The sequence below is a fragment of the Pagrus pagrus genome (assembly GCF_965226575.1).
Source record: "Pagrus pagrus genome assembly, chromosome: 6".
Classification (NCBI taxonomy): Eukaryota; Metazoa; Chordata; class Actinopteri; order Spariformes; family Sparidae; genus Pagrus; species Pagrus pagrus.
In genome coordinates, this window is record NC_140190.1 from 24,677,728 (window position 1) to 24,698,400 (window position 20,673).

The 20,673-nt window shown below is 39.4% G+C and overlaps 1 protein-coding gene across 1 annotated transcript in view; it reads right to left on the reverse strand.

The window, feature by feature from the left end:
• The window catches only part of raver2 (ribonucleoprotein, PTB-binding 2), a 92,721-nt gene that overhangs the window by 28,108 nt on the left and 43,940 nt on the right, over nucleotides 1-20,673 (reverse strand). Inside the window, exons 3-4 of the mRNA XM_084355296.1 lie at nucleotides 13,933-14,240; nucleotides 12,506-12,670 (exon numbers count right to left, since the gene is read on the reverse strand). Of these exons, the coding sequence (XP_084211422.1) occupies nucleotides 12,506-12,670; nucleotides 13,933-14,240 (473 nt within the window). The remainder of the gene's footprint in view (nucleotides 1-12,505; nucleotides 12,671-13,932; nucleotides 14,241-20,673) is intronic.

Here is a 20,673-nt window from a genome sequence, read left to right on the forward strand (position 1 = left end):
TACTCAATTTAAAACAGCTCAAAGACAATCTATTGAATGTTTTACCATGGGATTGCACTATCCCTCTGTTATAAGCACTGTCTCCTCACAGCACAAATGTCCTGGGTTTGAAGCGGGGGGCTTTTCTGTCTGAAGGATTCATGTTTTTCTTTGGCCCGGTTCGCTTCTTTTCATTTCACAATCCAAGAAGGTATAGGTTAAACGAATTGGAGTCTCTAAACTGCCGTTAAGAGTGAATGTGATTGTGCGTCAGTCCGGTGATTAACTGCGGATCTCCACCCCTCTCAAACCCTGAACAGGGTAAGCTACTATTAGGCTGTAACAGTTCGTGTATTTGCGCTGAACCGTCATGGTGACGTGTTCGCCTGGAAACATTTATCCCTACACCATATGCAACATGTGTTTAAGCAGATTGGCAAAATGACAAGCTGGAGCTGCCCGCCTCTTTTCAGTCATTAGGGAAAATCCAATCAGCTAGAAAAGCAACAGAGACAGAGTTGTGGATGACAGAGACCCCTGTCCAACCAAATCAGCTCAAACCTTGAACTGGTATTATTACATTTACTTGGAACCTTGGTGCCATCAACCGGCTTGCGTTCCCACCAGCTTTGAGCCAATCATTGTAATCAAGGGCGTGTTATTAATGGTGGCAGCTGCACAATGACCTGCAGAGAACTCCTTCAGTTCTCACTTTAGGTCTAGGTGAACCTGCTAGTGTGTTTGGTTGCAGTTGGGAACCAACTTTTCAGGTCCCAAACCATTTTATATTTGGTCAAATTGCTCCAAACTGTTCAAAGTTAGGTAACCAGACTGGAAGTGAACTGGTTCAATGACAGTGGAAGATGGAGAACTGTAATGTGTGCATACAGCTACATGCCTTACAGATACAGAGAACTGACCTATGGATTCTCTGAAGTGCTACTGTACACCCACACAAAACACGACATGAACCAGTGAATCCACTGTTAGACTGCTGAATCTTGACAAAAGACCTTAGTTCTGATTAACTGACACTAAAACCTAATGCCTGTGCCCATTTTCTCCTCCCAGACTTCACCAGCTATCTGCAGGAATGACAAACGAACACACCACTGGAGGCATTAGCTGAGAGCACAGCACTGTTTTAATGAAGTCAGTGTGTTTTATTTAGAGTGGCTTTTCTCTTCCATATGCAAGAGGAAATGTACTCACTGCTAATTGTAATCATCTGATATAAGCTGTGTGCTGCCTAATAGAAACCCTATTATCTCCTCAGCAGAGAGAGCAAAATGCCTGGAAACTTTTTTTATTCCATCTTTTAATAAATCATCAGGGCGAGTAAAGAAGCTCCCTGCAAACAGCCTCTTTTCTATTTCTGCGCCAGGTCCACGGCTCTGTCTAGGAAGAGTGATACCATTCATCCAGGAAGCCATAAAAATAAATTCAATGGCCAAAATGCAATCTCACCCAGTAGCCAAAGTTACCATGGTGACGCACTCGTGAGACCGCAAAGCCAGCAACAAGTCCTAAAATGCTAGTTCATTGCTAATTCATGCTCAGCCATAATGTTTTACGAGATTTTAGGTTAACAAACATTTTCATCAAATTCACACCAACAAGAGCTCACAGGGAGGATCACAGCAAAACAAGTCTGACATTCAACAAGAACCTATGCACTTCTACTCTTAAGTGTGTGTGTGTGTGTGTGTTCGTGTGTGTGTGTGTGTGTGTGTGTGTGTGTGTGACAAGACAGTAACTGACAGATAACTGTGTTGTGGTTTGGGTAGAAGAGCTTGTGTCAGCTCCTTTTTTCAAAAAAGAAAGATAAAAGAATGACATGATGTAAGAGATATATTCTCTGCTCCAGGGAGTGACCACACACGCACGCACGCACACACACACATATAGACTGATCTAAACCAAAATACTTTGCCTTCAATTTAAAGGCCACATTGAGGGAAACCTCTGGAAACGTTGACGTGACGCATTTCCTTTATGGTTAGCGGTCAATAAACGGATCTCTCCGGGCCAGACAGTCCTGCTGATCAGTAACATTACATCCGCAGGAGATAGATGTTACTGTCAAGAAGGTTCAGTCATTTCCACTGCGTGAGGAACATCTAAATAATGCAGGCCGGCTAATAGCTTAAAGCTAATGGATGATAATGGCTTATGGTTAAAACACACCACTTGACCTATTGTTGGTCATGGCTGAAGTCGATTAAAATACTGAAATAAACATGAGGAGTGCTTGATTTTTTTCAAAGAGTGTGTCTACAGTCAGACACTGTAAGTACCTGGTGCAGAGATTAAGCGTCTCTGAGCTATTAGATGCTATTTTTGTCAGACTTTTTTTTTTGATAAATTAATAGTGAACTGACTACTTGAAGCTTCTGTTAGAGACTTTGAGCATTCAGAGCAGGGACTTGTCTGGCTAGATAGATCAGCTGATAATAGATAGTTGCTGACACACAGCAAGAGACGTTAGAACAGAAATAACAAATATATGTTGGAGATGATTATGAGTCTCTATTACACGTTCATCCACAGCGAAGCAGCGACAGGTTTACAGTATTTTTCTCCTGCAAAGTGATCCGCATACGGCATTTTGTTAAGAAAATCATAATAATGACTGTATTTAAAAAACAACGGCTGGTTTTTGTGTCCTATTGCCAATAAAATGTATCGATTTAAAAAAGTGCTACTTTGCCTCTGATGCAGCACTCTTCATTTGTCTGCCACTCTGTGGCCTGGAGCACTATCTATATATAAATATATATATAATATATATTATATATTCATAATATATTTTCAGACACAGTCAACTGCCCAGATGAAATAAATGAAACCAGAGAGCTGGAGATAAAAAGAAAGACAACATGAATCAATAAGTAAATGATGAAGGTGATTTTGTGCGCTCTCTAATTTTGAAGTTTTTTTCACTTGCAGTCAGACTACACAACGCCTGAAAAGTGACTGCCATTGTTGTCTTAACAATTGTCTTTTTTGCAAAGCGCCTATTTTGAACAGTCTGAATGTCTTTATTCTTCAGACCAAACTACGTCTTTATTGCTCTGCCTGGAATGTGCGATGCTCCACAGGCACAGCAGGAAAGGTTACAAAGACACACAGATAGGAAGCCCATTTCTATGGACAGAAAGAAGCTTTATTAATTTTATTGTTTTTTTCCAATCAATGACTTGTTGTCTTTCTGTTTTGTTACCCTGGGCATCTTTGAAAGTCGTTTTCCCGAAGGCTTCATAAGTGCACTAAGTATAAAACAATTATTTTTTTACAGACTCATCGGCCCATTATTTTCTTGATTGTTTGGTCTATAAAATGTTGGCCTGCACAGTATGGTAATATATATATATATATATATATATACATATATATATATATATATATATATATATATATATATATATATATATATATATATATGTATATATATATATGTCATGTCTGCAAATTGCAGGTTTTGTCCAACCAACAGTCTAAAAACCAAAGACATTGAGTTTATTATCAAAGAAGACCAAGAACGCTACCAAATGTTCACATATGAGAAGCTCGTACCACTGAATATTTGTTTTTTGTTTTTTTTCTGTCAACAATAATCAGTTTCCCTTTTTGAAGTACACTGTGTGATATTAAAAGCATTTACAAGTAGGAAAACTAAAGAACTACATTTCGGAGGACTTCTGATTGCAATTCAACATGCAAAATATCATATGGTCACACTGAAATTCAATCAGAGACATATTTATTCTAAAAATGGACAGATTACGAGTCAGTGCGAGACAAATGTACTTGTACTTTCTCAGCCTGAGCGCTGATGCATTTCACCGTCAGAGCTCAATCAAGTGGCCCTCCACTCCCTCCCTCCCTCCACCCCTCCTCTCATTCGTCTGCTGCTCCCTCCGGTCTGAACAGAGGATGGATGGAGGGATGGAGGGAGGGAACGAGGGAGGAAAATGGATGTATGTGTGGAGGAGTAGGTCGATAGGCTATTATCATCAGCATACATTAAGCAAACTGTATGGAAATGACCTGAACCACTTTACCTCTTGAGAGATGGATTGATGGATGGAAGATGAGGGAGGAGAGGATGGGCAGAAAAAGAAAGAGGAGGAGGAGGAGGAGAAAAACCATGAGTGATTGATGATGCTGACGGAGGATATGAGCCAGAAAAGACAAAAGTGAAAAACATATAAAAACTTGCTAAATCATTATTTTTGTGTGCAAACACAACAAATAAGACTGAGTGGTGAGAGTGTGTGAACTGAGAAACATACATTACATATTAAATTGGTTTCAAATTGGATTGTGTGCAAATGGTATTCAAGCTGTCAACAACTTTGCGTGTGTGTGTGTGCATGAGTGAATAATGATGCGAAAACTGAGCTTCTCTCTACTCGAATTGTTCTCAAACTCCACTCACACTACATAAAATATTCAATCATTACTCAGATCTGCACAAACAATTATGTAAATCTAAAGCAGGCTTGTGTCTGCTGAATGTGAGACTTGCTGTCGCTTGGTTTTCTCTCTGTTGTCTTCATGTATAAAATTCCTCCAAAAAATACAAATACATTTAGCATTTTTGCTGTCTGTCTTATGAAGGCGGCAAGAAACAGCATTAAGTGCTGGATGGAGGACACATGACAACAAAAAATTACAAATCCAAGATGTAGAGTAGCAAAGGAATCCCACGGACTCCTGCTCTGTGTCTATTAGAGGACAGATCTAATACCAAATGTATCAAATGGTACATTTTCCATATTATGGTTGGTTTGATCATAGCTTCCAAAATTATCTGGAGACATTAGAAACCAGCTGAATATCTGGATTTTAATGAACAGGTAAATGTGATGGTTGAGACTGCATCCTACAGCTCTATATTCAACAGGTTAAAAAGCAACATGAAGACTAAGTTTTGGGACCTTTCTTGGACTCAGACTGTAAAGACTGAACATTGTGTGAAAAACCAATAATCTTCAGTGACTGTGGTACATTTCCTTCCTTTCTCAATGCAGACTGAATATTTTTCACTTACATGTGCCTAACTTGTTTTTATTACTGCAACTAGCACTTACCTTCATTGATGACTAATCTGCCAATTATTTTCCTGATTAAACTACCAGTTTTTTGGTCTATAAAATGTCAGAACGTGGCGTTTCTCAAAGGCCAACATGTCTTGTTTTGTCACCAACCCAAAGATATTCAGTTTACTCTTATAGAGGAGGAAAGAAACAAGAAAATATTCATGTTTTCAAATAAAATGTAATGAAATTGTTGCTGATTCACAGTTACAAATAGATTAATCACTGCAGTTCTACTATGCTATGTCTCATGATGTCTATGCCAGGACACTGAGGGGGCAGGGGGTGTTGTTGATGCAGTATACAACTAACTTTTTCCTTTCATTGTTCTTTTTGAAAAAATCAATGAAGATCAATTTTCTCGATCTACAGTGACATGTGTGTTTGAAATGTTAAAGGTTGAATAAAAAAAGTTAATTGAAAGTGAAAGCTTTAAAATGGAACCCCTTTATAGTCGTGGACATCTTTGACTTCTTATTGTAAAGTATGGCAGTAGCTCTCCCTTGTCCTCAAGGTATAATTCAGAACAATCACAGAGTAATTAACTGCATAAATACTTCATTATAGTACTTCATCCTTCATCCTGTAAATTACCCTTGATGTAAATCAAAAACAGATTTGCCCAGAAGTAATTCCTCTCCTGCAAAGTGTAATTACCTAACATCGGTCTAATTAACAGCGTACGCTTTTCAGACTTTGGCCAACAGGTAGTAAAGTTGGGTAGTAAAGACTGGCTCTCAGCAGAGTATATACTTCTGCCAACAGTCTCCTTTATTTACATCAAATTGATACCAGCCACCTAAATACGCCTGATTTTCTTTTTATTAAGATCCATACATTATTCCCTGAGAGATTAATGACAATGTTGAAAAACGGTGTTAAAGAAAATGTTAAAGAAAGTGAGAAAACATTCCGGGATTTGTTCCTTCATCCAGATCCACACAAAAAGTTAATTGGGTCTATTCTGGGCTGAGATCTATCCCCCATTCAAGTTTTTCTTTAACACTGCCAACCAAACTAACGACCGACTGACCGTGAAAGCCCTCACACTGACCGACCGGCCAACCGTGTAATCCTACCAACCATGTAATTTTGCAAACAGACCGCCCAACTGACCGTGTAATCTAGCCAACCACCCGCCCGCCCACCTGCCTGCCCAAACAACCAACCTACCTACATTACAGACCAGCCTTGTAATCCTTCTGACCGGCCAGTCGATCAGTCATGGGCGATAACATAACCTCCTTGGTGGAGGTAAAAGCAGTGTAAAGTAAGCAGTGTGTGTCTTTGTGGTTAAGTCATACTGTGGCCTCCAGTGTAGCACTTCATACTTTATAATCAACACCTGTGATCACATTAATTCTTTTGTTTACATAATAAACATCATCATGACTGCACACTGTCTCAACAGATGTGGCAGCCCAGTCGCCAGGATATAATTTTGGCAGTTTACATTTCTGCAAACCACAGATACATCAAAGGTCGACATGTTTAGCAAACATGTGTTATCACGTTCACATTAAATGCTTATTAGCCGACTTTCACATCAGGAGGTGGAGGTGATGGAGGTGGCGTTATTACAGCCAACATGGCCGGCAAATGCAGCTTGAGTCACGCCTGTGGATATTTTTACGGACACCTGGGGATATTTCCTTCCGTTGGACTGATTGATATATAATTGGCTTGTGTGCAGTGAAGCCTATAAAGGAGACGGGTTGTGCAAACATTGTTAAGTTCAGTTCTTTAACATCACAACAATGCACTTTTAACAACACTGGCCTCATTTGTGCTATTTTCTAGATTGGTGGAATAAGGCTGTCACTGTGTCGAATATTAACAGTGTATTGGAAATAAGAGAAAGAGGGATATCTTGTACAACTTACTGCATAATGTTGGAATATAAGTGCTGGAAATTAAGCTACAGGATTGTGTTACATCATAATCTCTTGATTTGTACTGAAACATTACTTATCGTCCCTGCATTTGACAACATAATCAAACGTCTCTGCTTGATGAGTCAGGCCAAAGTGCAGCGGCACTCAAGAGGCAACTTGAATTTTAGTATAATTACCAGCTAACAATTTACAGTTGACAAGCCACTTTTTGCTTGTGCGGTTTGACAGCCTGCCATAAAACCTCATTTGAGCTTTAAACATAAAAAGTCCTGTATACAGAGTCTTCTAGGAGTTTGCAGTTAATAAACCTGAGGATCAAATCACAAGACATCCTGACTGTTGTTCCCATCTTGTGTTTTGTGCTGTTGGGGTTTCAATTACAGACAATATTTTTGATGATTACAAACGGCATCTTTCTTAACAACAGAGAAAAAAACTAAAATCTGATTAAATGCCTAAAATCATGAAAAGTGTTAAGATGGACAGAGATGATATGTTGGCAGCTCTGATATTTAGAAGCAGCCGAGAGTGCATCTTATATACTGTATGTGAGTTACCTGAGGTCGTATTCTGCTTTCAAGGTTTGTTTATTTGTTATCCAACAACACAGGGTTGCACAACGAAATGCAAGTTGTGGTCCCTGGATACTTTTGCTTATTTCCGTTGTATTGGGCGGAGACATCTTACAGCCTTACTGCAACTAACATCAGCAAGTGTAACTGATTCAATAGGTGAAATACAGTACAAACTGAAGTCACCAAGGCCAAACAGATGTTTAATAAAAGACTAAAGGTACGATGTGCTGAATGTTAACAGCACGGCAACACAAAGACAGCAGCGGTTTGTAAGGAGAAAAAGAAGGAATCAATGTGTTGATATGCTCTGATGTCACAGCTCTGTTTTGCAGGTATCGATTGCAACAATAGAAACTTAGTGATCGGTGGTCTTTTCCCAAAGGTGTTATGTACAGTATATGTGTGTGTCTGTATATGTGAGAGTGTGTAGAAGTGAAGAAACCAAAGATGCTAAGCTAGCTATCAGTGTGTCTGACAGCTCTTGACCCTGAGTCGTGGTCCCCAGCCAGGAGATGCTGACAGAGTCACTGGCAGGTCGAAGACTGTGTAAAAACCCCTGTCAGTGTGTCAGTGTGTGTGCGTGTGTGTGTGTGTGTGTATCTGGCAGAGTTTAAATGGCTACATCAGCTGTCTGAACTGAGTGATGAGGTCACGACAGCCCTGTCACAGCTGTCTGTGACAAAAGGTACATGACCCGTCATAGTGACAAGTATAAAGAGCTGCGTGTGTGTGTGTGTAATAAGAGTGAGGAACAAACCTTAGTGGATGAACGTGTGAGTATTATTACAAAAGATAAGCTAAACGATAAAATAATCAAGGATTATTAGTCTTAATTTGGTGATCTCATATGAAAAAATGCTTATCGTCGAGCTTGAAACTCACCAGACAACAATGTTTTCATTATTTTTGTGTGCAGCATGGCACAATTAAACATGACACCCACCTTTTGGGGTTATATCATCTTTGAATAAAACTTTGAAAACACTGCAAGTTTCACCAAAGGGGGGCAATAATTGTGTCAAGCGTCTAAAGATTGTACACGGAAAGACTAATTAGCTGTGCGACAATCAGTGCAGATGATTGTGAGGAACATGTTGTTCTGACTTAATAACATTACATATTCAAAATTAGCTTTTTTTCTGTTGCTTCCGACTTAAATTGTCTACATTTTCTGACAGCATAATAAACTAGTTGCTCTAAGAGCCTCTTTGGTTAATTGTTGAAAAGTACTGATTTATAAGGTCCTTGTCTTATAAATCTTTGTGTCCATCCATCCTGTTTTATGATCTTTTCATATGCTGTCCTATTCAGTCAGAGGTGGAGGAAGTGTTTAGAGCCTTTACTTCAGTAAAAGTACTAATATCACCATGTAAAAACACTGCTGTCCTTGCATTGATAGTTAAAGTTAAGTTGAAGTATTTAAATAAGATCATAAAGTGCACTTAAAGTATTAAAAATTAAAGTACTCAATGCAGGAAAATGTCCGCTATGAGTGTTATACCATACTTTATTATACCATTATATTATTATTATCACTCGTACATTAATGTAAAATCAGGATTTTACTGTGCAGGACTGCAACTATGATTATTTTCACTTTAGATTAACCAGCTGATTATTTTCTCAGTTATTGATTGATTGTTTGGTTTGCAATAATTTTGAAAATAGTTAAAAATTCTGTCACAATTTCCCAGAGACCAAAGAAAAAGTTAAAATACTTATTTTGTCCACCCAATAGTACAAACCTTGAAAAATATTGAAAATTATTTAACAGAAAAGCCGAAATAAAGTCTAAAATAAAACTCATTTTATAAGCCCTTCAAGTGTTTTGTGTCCAAAAGTCTTCATTTGTAAAGTAACTATAGTTACCAAAACTGTCAGACAAATGTAGAGATAAAAAGGTAGAATATTTCCCTCAGAAAGGCAGAACGGTCGGGCGGTCAGTTTTCAAAATGACATGGTCGGTAGGATTACACAGTTGGTCAGTCGGCAGGGTTGCTGCAATGTACTGTTTCAAGGCATGAAAGCTGAAGATCGTCATACCTTGTACATTTGCTTATCCATGCAATTGAATGCTACTGTATTAGTGTTATTTAAAAAATATTAAGTTTTACGTCTGTCAGGACATAATATTTTTCGTGAAATTATAATAAAGCATTTGTTCAACAACACCCTTCTGTTTTCCTCCTATTAAAGATCCTTGGGTTGAATTATTTTTTATGTTTACTGTTTGTGCCAGTGACATATCTCTTTACTTTTACTTTAACCACACGTGATGACGGACATCATACCATCAGGTTGATTTATTTACACATTTGAAATCCTGTTTTATTTTGATTCTTTTATATCATGTTTTATATGTTGTATTTTACTATTTTGCGATTTTGTACGGCTGCTACTTTGACCAGGCCTCTCTTGTAAAAGGGATCTTGATCCTAATGGGACTTACCGGTAAAATAAAAGTTAAATAAAATAAATAAGTATGTACATTGTATTGAGCGCATATGACATGGACAACCTTATCAAGCCAGACAAGAGTAATTGTATCTGCTCAGTCTTGCCCTGTGATCTTCCCATTAACCTGTCTCCATCTGTGCTCCACTTCTGTAACATCCATCCTTACGTTCCTTGATATGCCTCTCCATCATTTTATAGATATGACTGACAAATTTGGGGTTTTGTCTTAAAATACCAGTTAATGCAAGGCTTTCCCTTGCTCTCAGCCATCCCGAATACATTTACTGTTGAAAATGTGCCAATACTCTTCTTTCTGTGACTGACACTCTACCTCTCTTCACCATTTCACTTCAGCTGTCCATCTCCACCCGCCTCCCTCTCTCCTTCTATTAGGCCTAACACTGTCAGCCCTCTCCTCCCTCGCTCCATCCTGTCTCTAATAAGTCTGGCATTCTCAGCACCGTCTTCCCTCCTCCCTCCTCTCCATCCCTCCTTACTGTCTCCATCCTGCTGTCCTTCTCTCTAATATGGTTGACATTCGTTACCCTCTCCTCCTCCCTCCATCTCTCCTGGCTGACTCAAGCTAAAGTGCTGCCTGGAGGGCTCTTTCGTGGGTAGCAGAATTATCGGGCTCAGGTCCAAGGCCACAGGTTAAGTGCACTCTGAACAGTGGAAAAGTGACAAGAGGGCTGAGTTGCACCTGAGCACAGAGGAGGATGTTTATGTAAGACAGACTGCAGTTAGGTAATGATAAAGACAAATAAATGTGCAACCAAGTAGACAAACTTGTTTTAAGGTAGCATGACTGTTCATATGGTCAGCATATTAAACACCACCAGGCAGTACAGCTTGGTAAATATATGGACATTCACATTGTGATACACGGCTACATGTCATCTGGATTTTTACTATATATTGGTTAAAGAAAATATGACTATCGTAGTGTACTGTAAGAAAATGTAATACTTTAAATTTGGTTATTTTGTAATAAGTTGCTCAGTTGCTTTTAAAGATGCAATATGTAAGAATTGGCCACCTGTCAAATTCAGACTCTAAACAAACAGGGGGCAGCATATCACCAGCGTAACCGCTAACTACTGCTAACTGTCTCTAGAGGTAAAAAGCAGTATTATGAGAAAGGATGGTCTGGGGTTTAGCATGTGAGCTGAGAGTGAGCGAATGGGGAGCGATTAATCAAGGGTGGAGCGGCTTCTTTCAAAAGCTGGTGCTTTGCCTTATTTCCCGCTCCATCCTGCTCCAATTTCGCTGCAGTTACGCTCACGCAGCGAGTCTGATGCATGCCCGACCCAGGATGCATCTCTGTGTAACTTGAAATAAATTATTTCTGCCCGGAAAAATGTGGCTTTGGCTACTCATTTACTTTGGACACCAGGCTACAAATACAATGCAGATTTTTTTTTCTTTTTCATGGTGAGCGGTGAGTGATTCGTGTGGAGCAGGGTGGAGCGCAGAGGTGGAGTAAACGGAAAACTCAAAAGCAGAAGTCATGGTTAAAACTGACTTTGCAGAACTGTCCCACATAGGCAGGTTAGCCAAATAATTTAAATGCTACCTGCTCATTGGTGTAAAGGCCTTTTAAGCTTTGTGCCTGACTCCAGTGAGTTCATGCTGAAATGCAATAATACACACACACATTGGCAAGCACATACAGTACTGTACAGCACATAAAAAACGCTGAACCATAGGTCAAAGCCTGCTGGCTCTGCAACAGCGAAGCAACATGAGCTAAACACCCACAAAGCATCATGGGACCAGGATGATGTGGGTGTATTGATTTTTATGTGGGAGTGGGGCAGAGGGGTGGAGCTAAAACTGGAAATGCAGGAGATGACGGATGCACATCGAGTGATGTCTAAATGGGCATGTGGGGGTGGAGTGGATGTACCGGGCCAGGGTGGTGTACATATATGAAAAAAACTAACAAACAGGGCAAAGTGAGAGGGAGGGAGGAGGATGAAGGGTGGGGCTCGTGTCACAGCAGCCACACCTCACCATGGAAACGGTTGCTTGGTGATACTGCGAGGATAGCCGAGGGACGCTGACCCCTGAATGTTATATGAGAACCTCTCACCTGCTGGTGTTCGATTGATAAATGTGAGTGTGTGATACATATGGCAAAGAACAGATCCTTCAGAGGAGTTTGTGTGTCAGTAGCAGCAGAAAACATTTCCTCTCCAGCTGTTGCTTCACTATGAGGCTCTGAGAAAATGAAAGCTGAATAGGAACATTTATCACAAACCCTAAGTTTCACAGCATGAAGTTCAATGAGCCGTAACCTCTTAGCAAGTGATCTTGCTCGTATGGAAACTAAAAAGGCCCTGTTACATTTCTGTCGGGCTGTTGTTATCCTCGCTAAATTTGCCCGTCATATTTTGATGTTTCAACATACCGCGAAATGGTACGATTTAACAACTTTTCAGTGAAATGTACTTAAAATGCAAACAGCTACAGAATCTGTATGTCTTTACACACTCACCTGGCAGAAGACAGGTTTATAGGTGTCAGAGAAGAGCTGGGTCAGTTCTTCAGAGTCGCACAGGTCCAGCGGCAGCCGGTTCACACACAGACACTTGGAGTGCAGGTTCTCCTCTTGGCTCAGCTGGTTTACGTCCATCCACTGCACCATCAATGAGCGATCACCCTGCGCAATCAAATATTGTGACACTGAGTCTGTGTTTCTAGACCTTGAACACGCTTCACACTCCTACGCTACATAAATACCCTCTAAACTCTGCATTCATTAAGACAGATATTTGTAAATATGGATATACTTGCTATTATATATTCACCCTCTTGGCTCTAAAGAGCTGTTTTGAAAGCTTGTCAGCCCTTCAGCTGCACCTCCATCAACAGTTTTTGTTTCAGAGCTGGAGCTGATCACAAATGCGAGGTCAGACTTACTGTTGTATAATCTAAAGTAAACGGATTCTGGAGCACCAAAATTAGATGATAGTTTCTTCATTCAGCACTTCTTCCCACTCCAATTTTGTACTTTATACTTGAATTGAAACTAAAGTCGAATGGCAGAACACGTATTTGTGCTGATCATCTGTTTTCCCCTTTGTGGCCAGTTTCTATCAGTCATGACTGATGATTACGAGTTTTCTGCGAGTAAACAACTCATTGTGAGGATGTGATAAGACTCAAAGGTATCACGATTCTTGTTTTTTTCTAATGTTTGAATCAAAGCAGACCAGCTGATGGCAGTTTATTTGGGAGCTAAATTAAATAAAACAATAAAATATGTCACCTGCTCTGTGCTGGTAAATAGTCCAATCCAGTAATAATAAAATCCACTGTTAAAATCACGGAGAGCTGCAATTATTAATCATTCAGCTGTCGACCATTAAATCAATGGCTATCTATTTTCATAATCAATTAAGTGTTTTTTGTAATAAAAAAGGATGCCATCTTAAGCTTTGGGACACACTGATCGATATTTTGACCATTTTCTGACATTTTATTGACGAAACTAAAAGATTAATCAAGAAAAAAAACAAAAATGATCATTAGTCTCAGCCCTAAAATCATATTAAAGTATATATATATATATATAGTGTAGCATCCTGACAAGAGAATAAAGTCACACTTCCTACAGTATGTGTGTGTTGTCATCCAAGCTTCTCAGTTCTTTGTTTTGGTAGCCGTGCTGGCCTCGCGTGCATGTTAGTGCACGTGAGTTATCGCTGAATGCTGTGTATTGCACCTTTAGTTACAGTGTGAGGTTCAATTTTTCAAGCAGTCTAAACTAAACTAAACAAAAATGCATCTTTTAAACTCAAAGAGGCTTTAAAGAAACAGGACCCCATCAATGAACATCTTTCTGTCTTATAGGTCAATGTAGCAACAACACCAAACAATCAAACATGACAGGATCATATTTTAACAGCTGCTTTAACATACCAGCGGTCGGCCCAGCAGCTCAGAACGGGCCCGTGATGCAGAGTCCTTCTTCATGTATTCAACGAACCCATATCCTTTGGAGTGACCCGTCAGCTCGCTGTACACCAGGAAGGAGCGCTCGATGTTTCCATAGGCGCGTACCAGCTCCTCAAACTGCTGGGCAGTGAAGGTGTGGGGCAGGTTGGTGAGGCAGAGAAGGGAGTCGGTGGGCTGCAGGGTGACGTTGATCAGGCGCCCCCGGACAGTGCTGTGATGGAGGGAGCGGATGGCATCCTGAGCCTGGTCCCCGTTCAGCAAAGTCACAAAGGCTGGAGGAGGGGACATTATGGAGACAGCGACGAGTGGAACAGACAGAGACGAGGACAGACATGAAGAAAGAGATGCACAGACATAAATGGACGAGGGACGTGTGAGGGACAAACACAAACATACATTTAAAGCAGACATTCAAAAACAGGCAGAAAGCAGTTTGTGGAGGAGGCAGAATGGACACACAGTCAGAAAAACATGCAAAAAACAACTCACATGAAAAGCAAAAAATAAAATAAATAAATAAAAGACAGGCCAAATGTGGCAAAGTGACAAAAAATGAGAGATAAAATTTGGGCACAAACAACCAAAATGACAGACAGACAGTAATAAAGACGGACAGACAGATACACAGAGAGAAAGACAACACATTAGCTAGAAAGCCAATAGGGAGCCACTATGTAGGGGGAATCCACTGTGACACACACATACACACTTCATCTCATTTAAAATGACATAGTGACCGGTGTATATGTATATATTTGTGAAGTATTAGAGATGTTCTGATACCATTTTTTTTCCTCCTGACAGAAAAGTAATCAGTAATAATTTGTATTTAAAGTCTGACCAATACTTGATTTTTGGAGCTGATGCCAAAACAGATATATATATATATATATATATATATATATATATATATATAAGGGTGTAAAATATTGGCCAATATGCAAATATTTTTGGCAGTGATCCCTCAGATGTGGTTATGAAACACTTAGATAAACACTTAGAGATGTAGCTAAGGCAGGATATTTTATATATTAATAATAAACTTTATTTTCTAAAATGATACCAATGTACTGAAACAGCAAACTGTAAATTCATTAATTATAAATGAGGACTTAAAACTAAAAAAAAAGAAAGCAGTCGACGGGCAAGGACAAACTGTTCCTTGGAGAGCACTCAAGGAACAGCAGGGACTGATGGCAGACATGGATGTCGCATTACTCGTCCTGAACAGGTTGTTAACATCATTTGTAAAATATTAGTAGTACATCACGTAGTTATTATATTTACATCTAGTATAATCCCTGCACTGCAGGTATAATGCCATATTTCTCCCTTTCCTGAACAGCCAGATTACATTTTTGTCCTGTAAAGCAACAGAGGTTATCAGTGTCAGTGTTTGTAGCCTCTCGCACTGATACAAATCTACTGGGAAGGCTTTGATATTTTATGCTTCCAGTCAGCAAAGCTTCAGTAAGAATTTCCAACAGGCGATACCGAGCTCAATGATTGAAAAAAGAAAAATAACATAGTGTTTAAAGGCCCATTAATAAAATCACACACACATACACATAAAAACTGTTACTAGGCTGAAGAGGAGAAACAGAGTGAATGCATAGAATATTAAAAAACATATAAAGCTCCTCACATCAAAACAGCCATGGACAGATTCATGGTCTGTGAAATGAGGTGCTGATAAATTGAACGTGTGTGTGTGTGTGTGTGTGTGTGTGTGTGTGTGTGTGTGTGTGTTAAGGTGTGTCAAGAGAAGAGTGTTTGTAGTGTTACACAGGTTGGATATTTAAGAAAAACAGGGATCTCAGCTCAACACTGAACTGTACAAGCTGAAGCTATTCACCACTCATCCTATATACAGAACATAATGTACACAATGCTGACAAGGTGATCTATCTAACAAGTCAGAAACATAAAGTCCAAGCAGATAACTCTTTGAAATATCCTGTGAAAAGCAGCTGTGACTCCTGACCAGAGGATCAAAGATTTACAGCAAAGCCAGGACAATGTGTGTAGAAACATAAACAAGACTTTTCATCACCCCCGTAAACAACTTAAACTGGAACTACGAAGCAAACCCCCGGGACTCCACTGCCCTGCTGGACCTACTCAGGGGTCAGTGTAGCAATTAAACTGCATTGTGCAGCTCTCAGCATTGTGTATTTAAATAATTCAGCAGGCACTACTGAGAAAAAGCACGAGTTCAGTTGTAACATAACATAACTACAGCAGCTTCTGGCGAAAAACTCACAAATCATTTGAATAGTAAATATCGAACCATGCTACCATAACAAGAACACACAGGCCACTGGCAAGGCCAAAACAAGCAAGCGTACAAATAGACATGCTTTTTGATAGTGAGACACTACTTGTAAGGTCCAATGTAACCATGGTGATGTAGTTAAAATGCTTTGAGATAAGCAACCTCTCCTGACACCAGTGTTCAGTTTTTTACTGCAATATTTCTTAATATTCAACCACAGGTGATAAAAAAGTGCATCACTGATGCATTGTACAATTCCATGTTTTTTGGAGAGATCCATGACAGTGCACCTTGAATAACTAAAGACAGCTGTGCCCGGCACTGTGAGCTTTTGACCGGGAGGAAAATATCACCATGAATCAGGACAATGATGCGCCTGCATGTGAACATAACACAATGAGACTATGACTGGAGTCATGTGCTAAAAAGCATCTTAAGAGTTTCACAGCAGCATACACAACATACAGTATGAACTGGCTGCTGTTCTGAAAACCAATGAGGCCATGAAGGAATTTCCATCACACGTCTAATACAGATTACTACATGTTGGTTGAGATGCGTGAAGCTGGTGTTCTTTACTTCCTCCTTGCATTCAGTGCCTGCCATGAAATTATCCCTTTCATGCATACATATTGCATATATTTTGAAGCAATTTTAACCACTTAAACTGGACTATCGTGCCTCAACCACCAAGTGGCAGACCCCCAAAAGCCTTGTCCACAATTCCAGTTGATTACTACCCTTGTATCTCCTTATCATTTTGAGGTATATCACACATTCAAAATGTTGGAGGGAAGAGGATATGCTTTAAGCACCTCTGGAATTACTTAAATCCTCATACCAGACGGATAACTAAAAAAGATGTTAGAAATGCCTTTATCCAGATTTTAATTGCATTTTTCTTGTCACTGAACATACAGTAATGAATGGTTTGAGTGAAGTTGCTTTGCTGCTTCTTCCTCACAGCATCTTCAAACTCTCGTAAAAGTGCAAAGGTCAGTGCGAGACTCTTGCGAGATGTGTCACAGTGACGTTAGTGTTGCCTGCCAGGTAAAATCAAAAGAGACATGTCCGACAACGCTCACAAGATTTACAATGCACCATCAAATCTGAAATCAAACGTTTGGAAGAGATTTGGATTTTATAAGGACGATGGAAAGTTGGACAAAATCCAGCCGGTTGTAAGCTCTGTAGAACAGCGTTTAAGTACAGTGGTAGCATGTATCTTAGCGTTCACCTGGTGTGACGGCATGGTGCAACCTGTGCAGACGATGAGGATGCTAGTAAAGCTAGCATTAGCAAGAACACGCAAGACAAAGACACGGAGATTAAACACTTTGACAGCCACAATTTAGCCACAACACAAGGTAACACAAGGTAATCACAGCATCTATAGCCTGTTTTATTGCCAAAGACTTACGACCTGTCTGCTTTTGAACGTGTTGCTATCATTAGCTGTATTCTGTGACTGTCATTGTCTACTGAAATTATGTAGTGAATTGAACCATACTACACACTGTTTACTGTCTACTGACAGATGCTGCACAGTGCACACTGTTAAGTTAATCATACTTTCTGTTTGTTATAAGTAGTAAACATTTGTCTGATTCTATGTTAATCATAGGTCTGATTTTATACACTGAGCATTACTAGGAAGCAGAGGATACAGACAGTCAGGGACATTCAGTTCACTTTTATAGAACTGACTTATTCTGATTTACAATAGAAAATGAATGTCTGGGGCGCCGTTTAGTTCAGTTGGTAGAGCGGGCGTCCCATGTACAGAGGTCTTGTCCTTGCTGTAGCGACCCTGGGTTCGAGTCCCGGCCTGGGGCTCTTTGCTGCGTGTCCCTCCCCCTCCCTCTCTCATCCTGTTTCCTGTCATATCTTGAGCTGTTCTATCAATAAAGGCCAAAAAAAATACTTTAAAAAAAGAAAAAGAATGTCTACATGAAACAAAGAGTTGTATCGGGTTGCATCGTTTCGTACCCAAACCGGATCGAATGGAATCAAATCGTACCAAATTGGAATTGAGTCATATCGAATTGCTCCATAATAAAAAGGGAGAGATGCACACCCCTATTATGTATATATTTGTATCACATACATAAATACAAAACACTTGAGGGAATTAAAAAATTAAAAACGTACGTGGGGGTGTGATAGAAACCTGTACGGGCTTATATGAGAACCTAACCCAAAAAACAAAGAAATGGTAAAATTCAGACAATCAAGATCGCCAAGCATTGTCTCATGTCTCTTTTGTATACAAACAATGACACCGAAGAATCCAGTAAATGTGTATTTGTGTGCTTTAATTAAAAGTATGATACAATTTACACTTGAATAGTGTAAAAAGCAAAATTATATACTCTAATCTTATGTAAAAGTAGGTCTATTTTAGCTAAATATATGTTAGCCATTATTGATTCATGGTGTCCACTGCAGTAGTTAGTTAGTTATGTAACTTCTTCAAAATACGATAGAAAAGAAAAAAAGTTATTGGCATGAAATTTTTTGGTTGTTTAAGAGTAAAAACAATCATCAAAAATGGTAATTTGTGGTCTAATAAATAATGTATGAAAGTTTAAATATAACTTTATTTTTGTTCAAAAATTGACATATTAACAGTATTATTCATAGAATGTGACGCTGTTTCAAAATAACTAGTAGTGTTAGATACAGATATTTAACTGAAACATCAGCCATGAAAGACATTTGAGTATTTTTACATTCTAGTATCCTGATAATGCCTTTCGATATTTTCCATTTCTGTTTCCATAATGATGCTACACGTTGGCAGTGAACATAAAAGCCTGACAACTGGCCACTGTGGAGGACAATCTGAGTGTCACTTGTAGCTCTTGTCTTCCATTACTGGTGATAAGATAGAGAAGCCAAATTCAGCACAGTGTTAAAATTCAGCATCGTTCAAGCAGCCAAAATCAAAGAGGCTTCATCCTCAAATACTGAGACAACTCCATTTGTATGTACATGATTTATTACATAAAGAAATAACATGATAACCAAAAGATAAATATTAGTAACCTGGATAACTTGATAATGTGAAAAAATATCTGTCTGTTTTTGATCATTTTCCGGAATGAGGTGAACATTACAACATCTGGCAAGTTCCACAAAAAAGATAATATGGGTATTAAATTATTGAACGGGTCATTGTGAACATTTTAAGATAGTACAAGTGACTGAACGCCAAGCACAGGGTGAGCTTAAATCAAAATTGCCATTACTGCAGCTCCCCACGGGGCTCCAGCACTATTTTAAGCAGATATCCATGTAGAGAATCATGGTATGCACATTTGTTTGCTTTTATCCCCAGTGTTTTTTGAGCTATTCCAGACCAGCAGGTCATTTACAGCCTACACTCCTCAATCTGCATAAACGCTTGCGTGGGTGTTTGTCTGCGAGCCTGCTGTGTGTCAATGTGTGCATGTTGACATGGAAAGAAGCCCCAGAAACAGCAGGACAGGGACGAGAAAGAAGTATGAAAATGAGCGGGTGATTTAGACTTTTGAGCACCTTCAGAATGATTGAGCGACACAAATAACATCACATAATGCCTAGTTTAATGTCTGATCCTGAGTGCACTACAAACAGTCTGGCCGCAAAGGAAATCCGAAGTCGAATGCTAGAGTTTAGATTTCAGACCCACAAATCACTGAATGATTGTTTGTTAAATTATTCAAATGAAAACACTGGCAGCTGGTGTCTCTGCCACTCATCAGAGGGAGCAAACACAGCCAAAAAAACATCAGAGCCATGAGTGATTTTTGGTGCTAAAAAATGGTGCTTCAATCACAGGCAGTGCTAAATATGATTACTCAGTTGGAGCTGGTTGCATCAACAGTATGTGGTTTTCAGTTCAAGACTGAGGGTTTTCGTAGCCTTCACATCCTGAAGACACGTCAACAAAAAGTTTCAAAGCTTCAAAAGAAACCTCTCAAACCACCAATGAGTCATGATTCATTTTAACACCATAACTGCGTACGTTCCCTACGTAATAATGGTGCCATAGCAACATCTGCCATTTCAAACTGAGCCCGAAAAAGGTGGGATGTGCTGTTAAGTGTATATTTAAAACCGAATGCAATCTTTTGCAAAATACCTGTGTTTTAGTTACATTGTTCCTGAGCCCATGTAGTAATATCCTTTACACAGTCATGCGTTTCACAAAGTGGTGAACCTCACCCCATCCTTGCTTGTGAAAGGCTGAGCCTTTCAGGGATGCCCCTTTCACACCCAGTCATGATACTTTCACCTGTTACTGTTTAACCTTGTTAACCTGTGGAACATTCCACACATTTTAAACAGAGCTTCAGAGTTATGAGGAGGAAACAGCACAAGTACTGTCTTTAACTCTGATTTGGAGAAAGTGTTTGGAGCAAAATTAACATTTGACTCAACCGTGG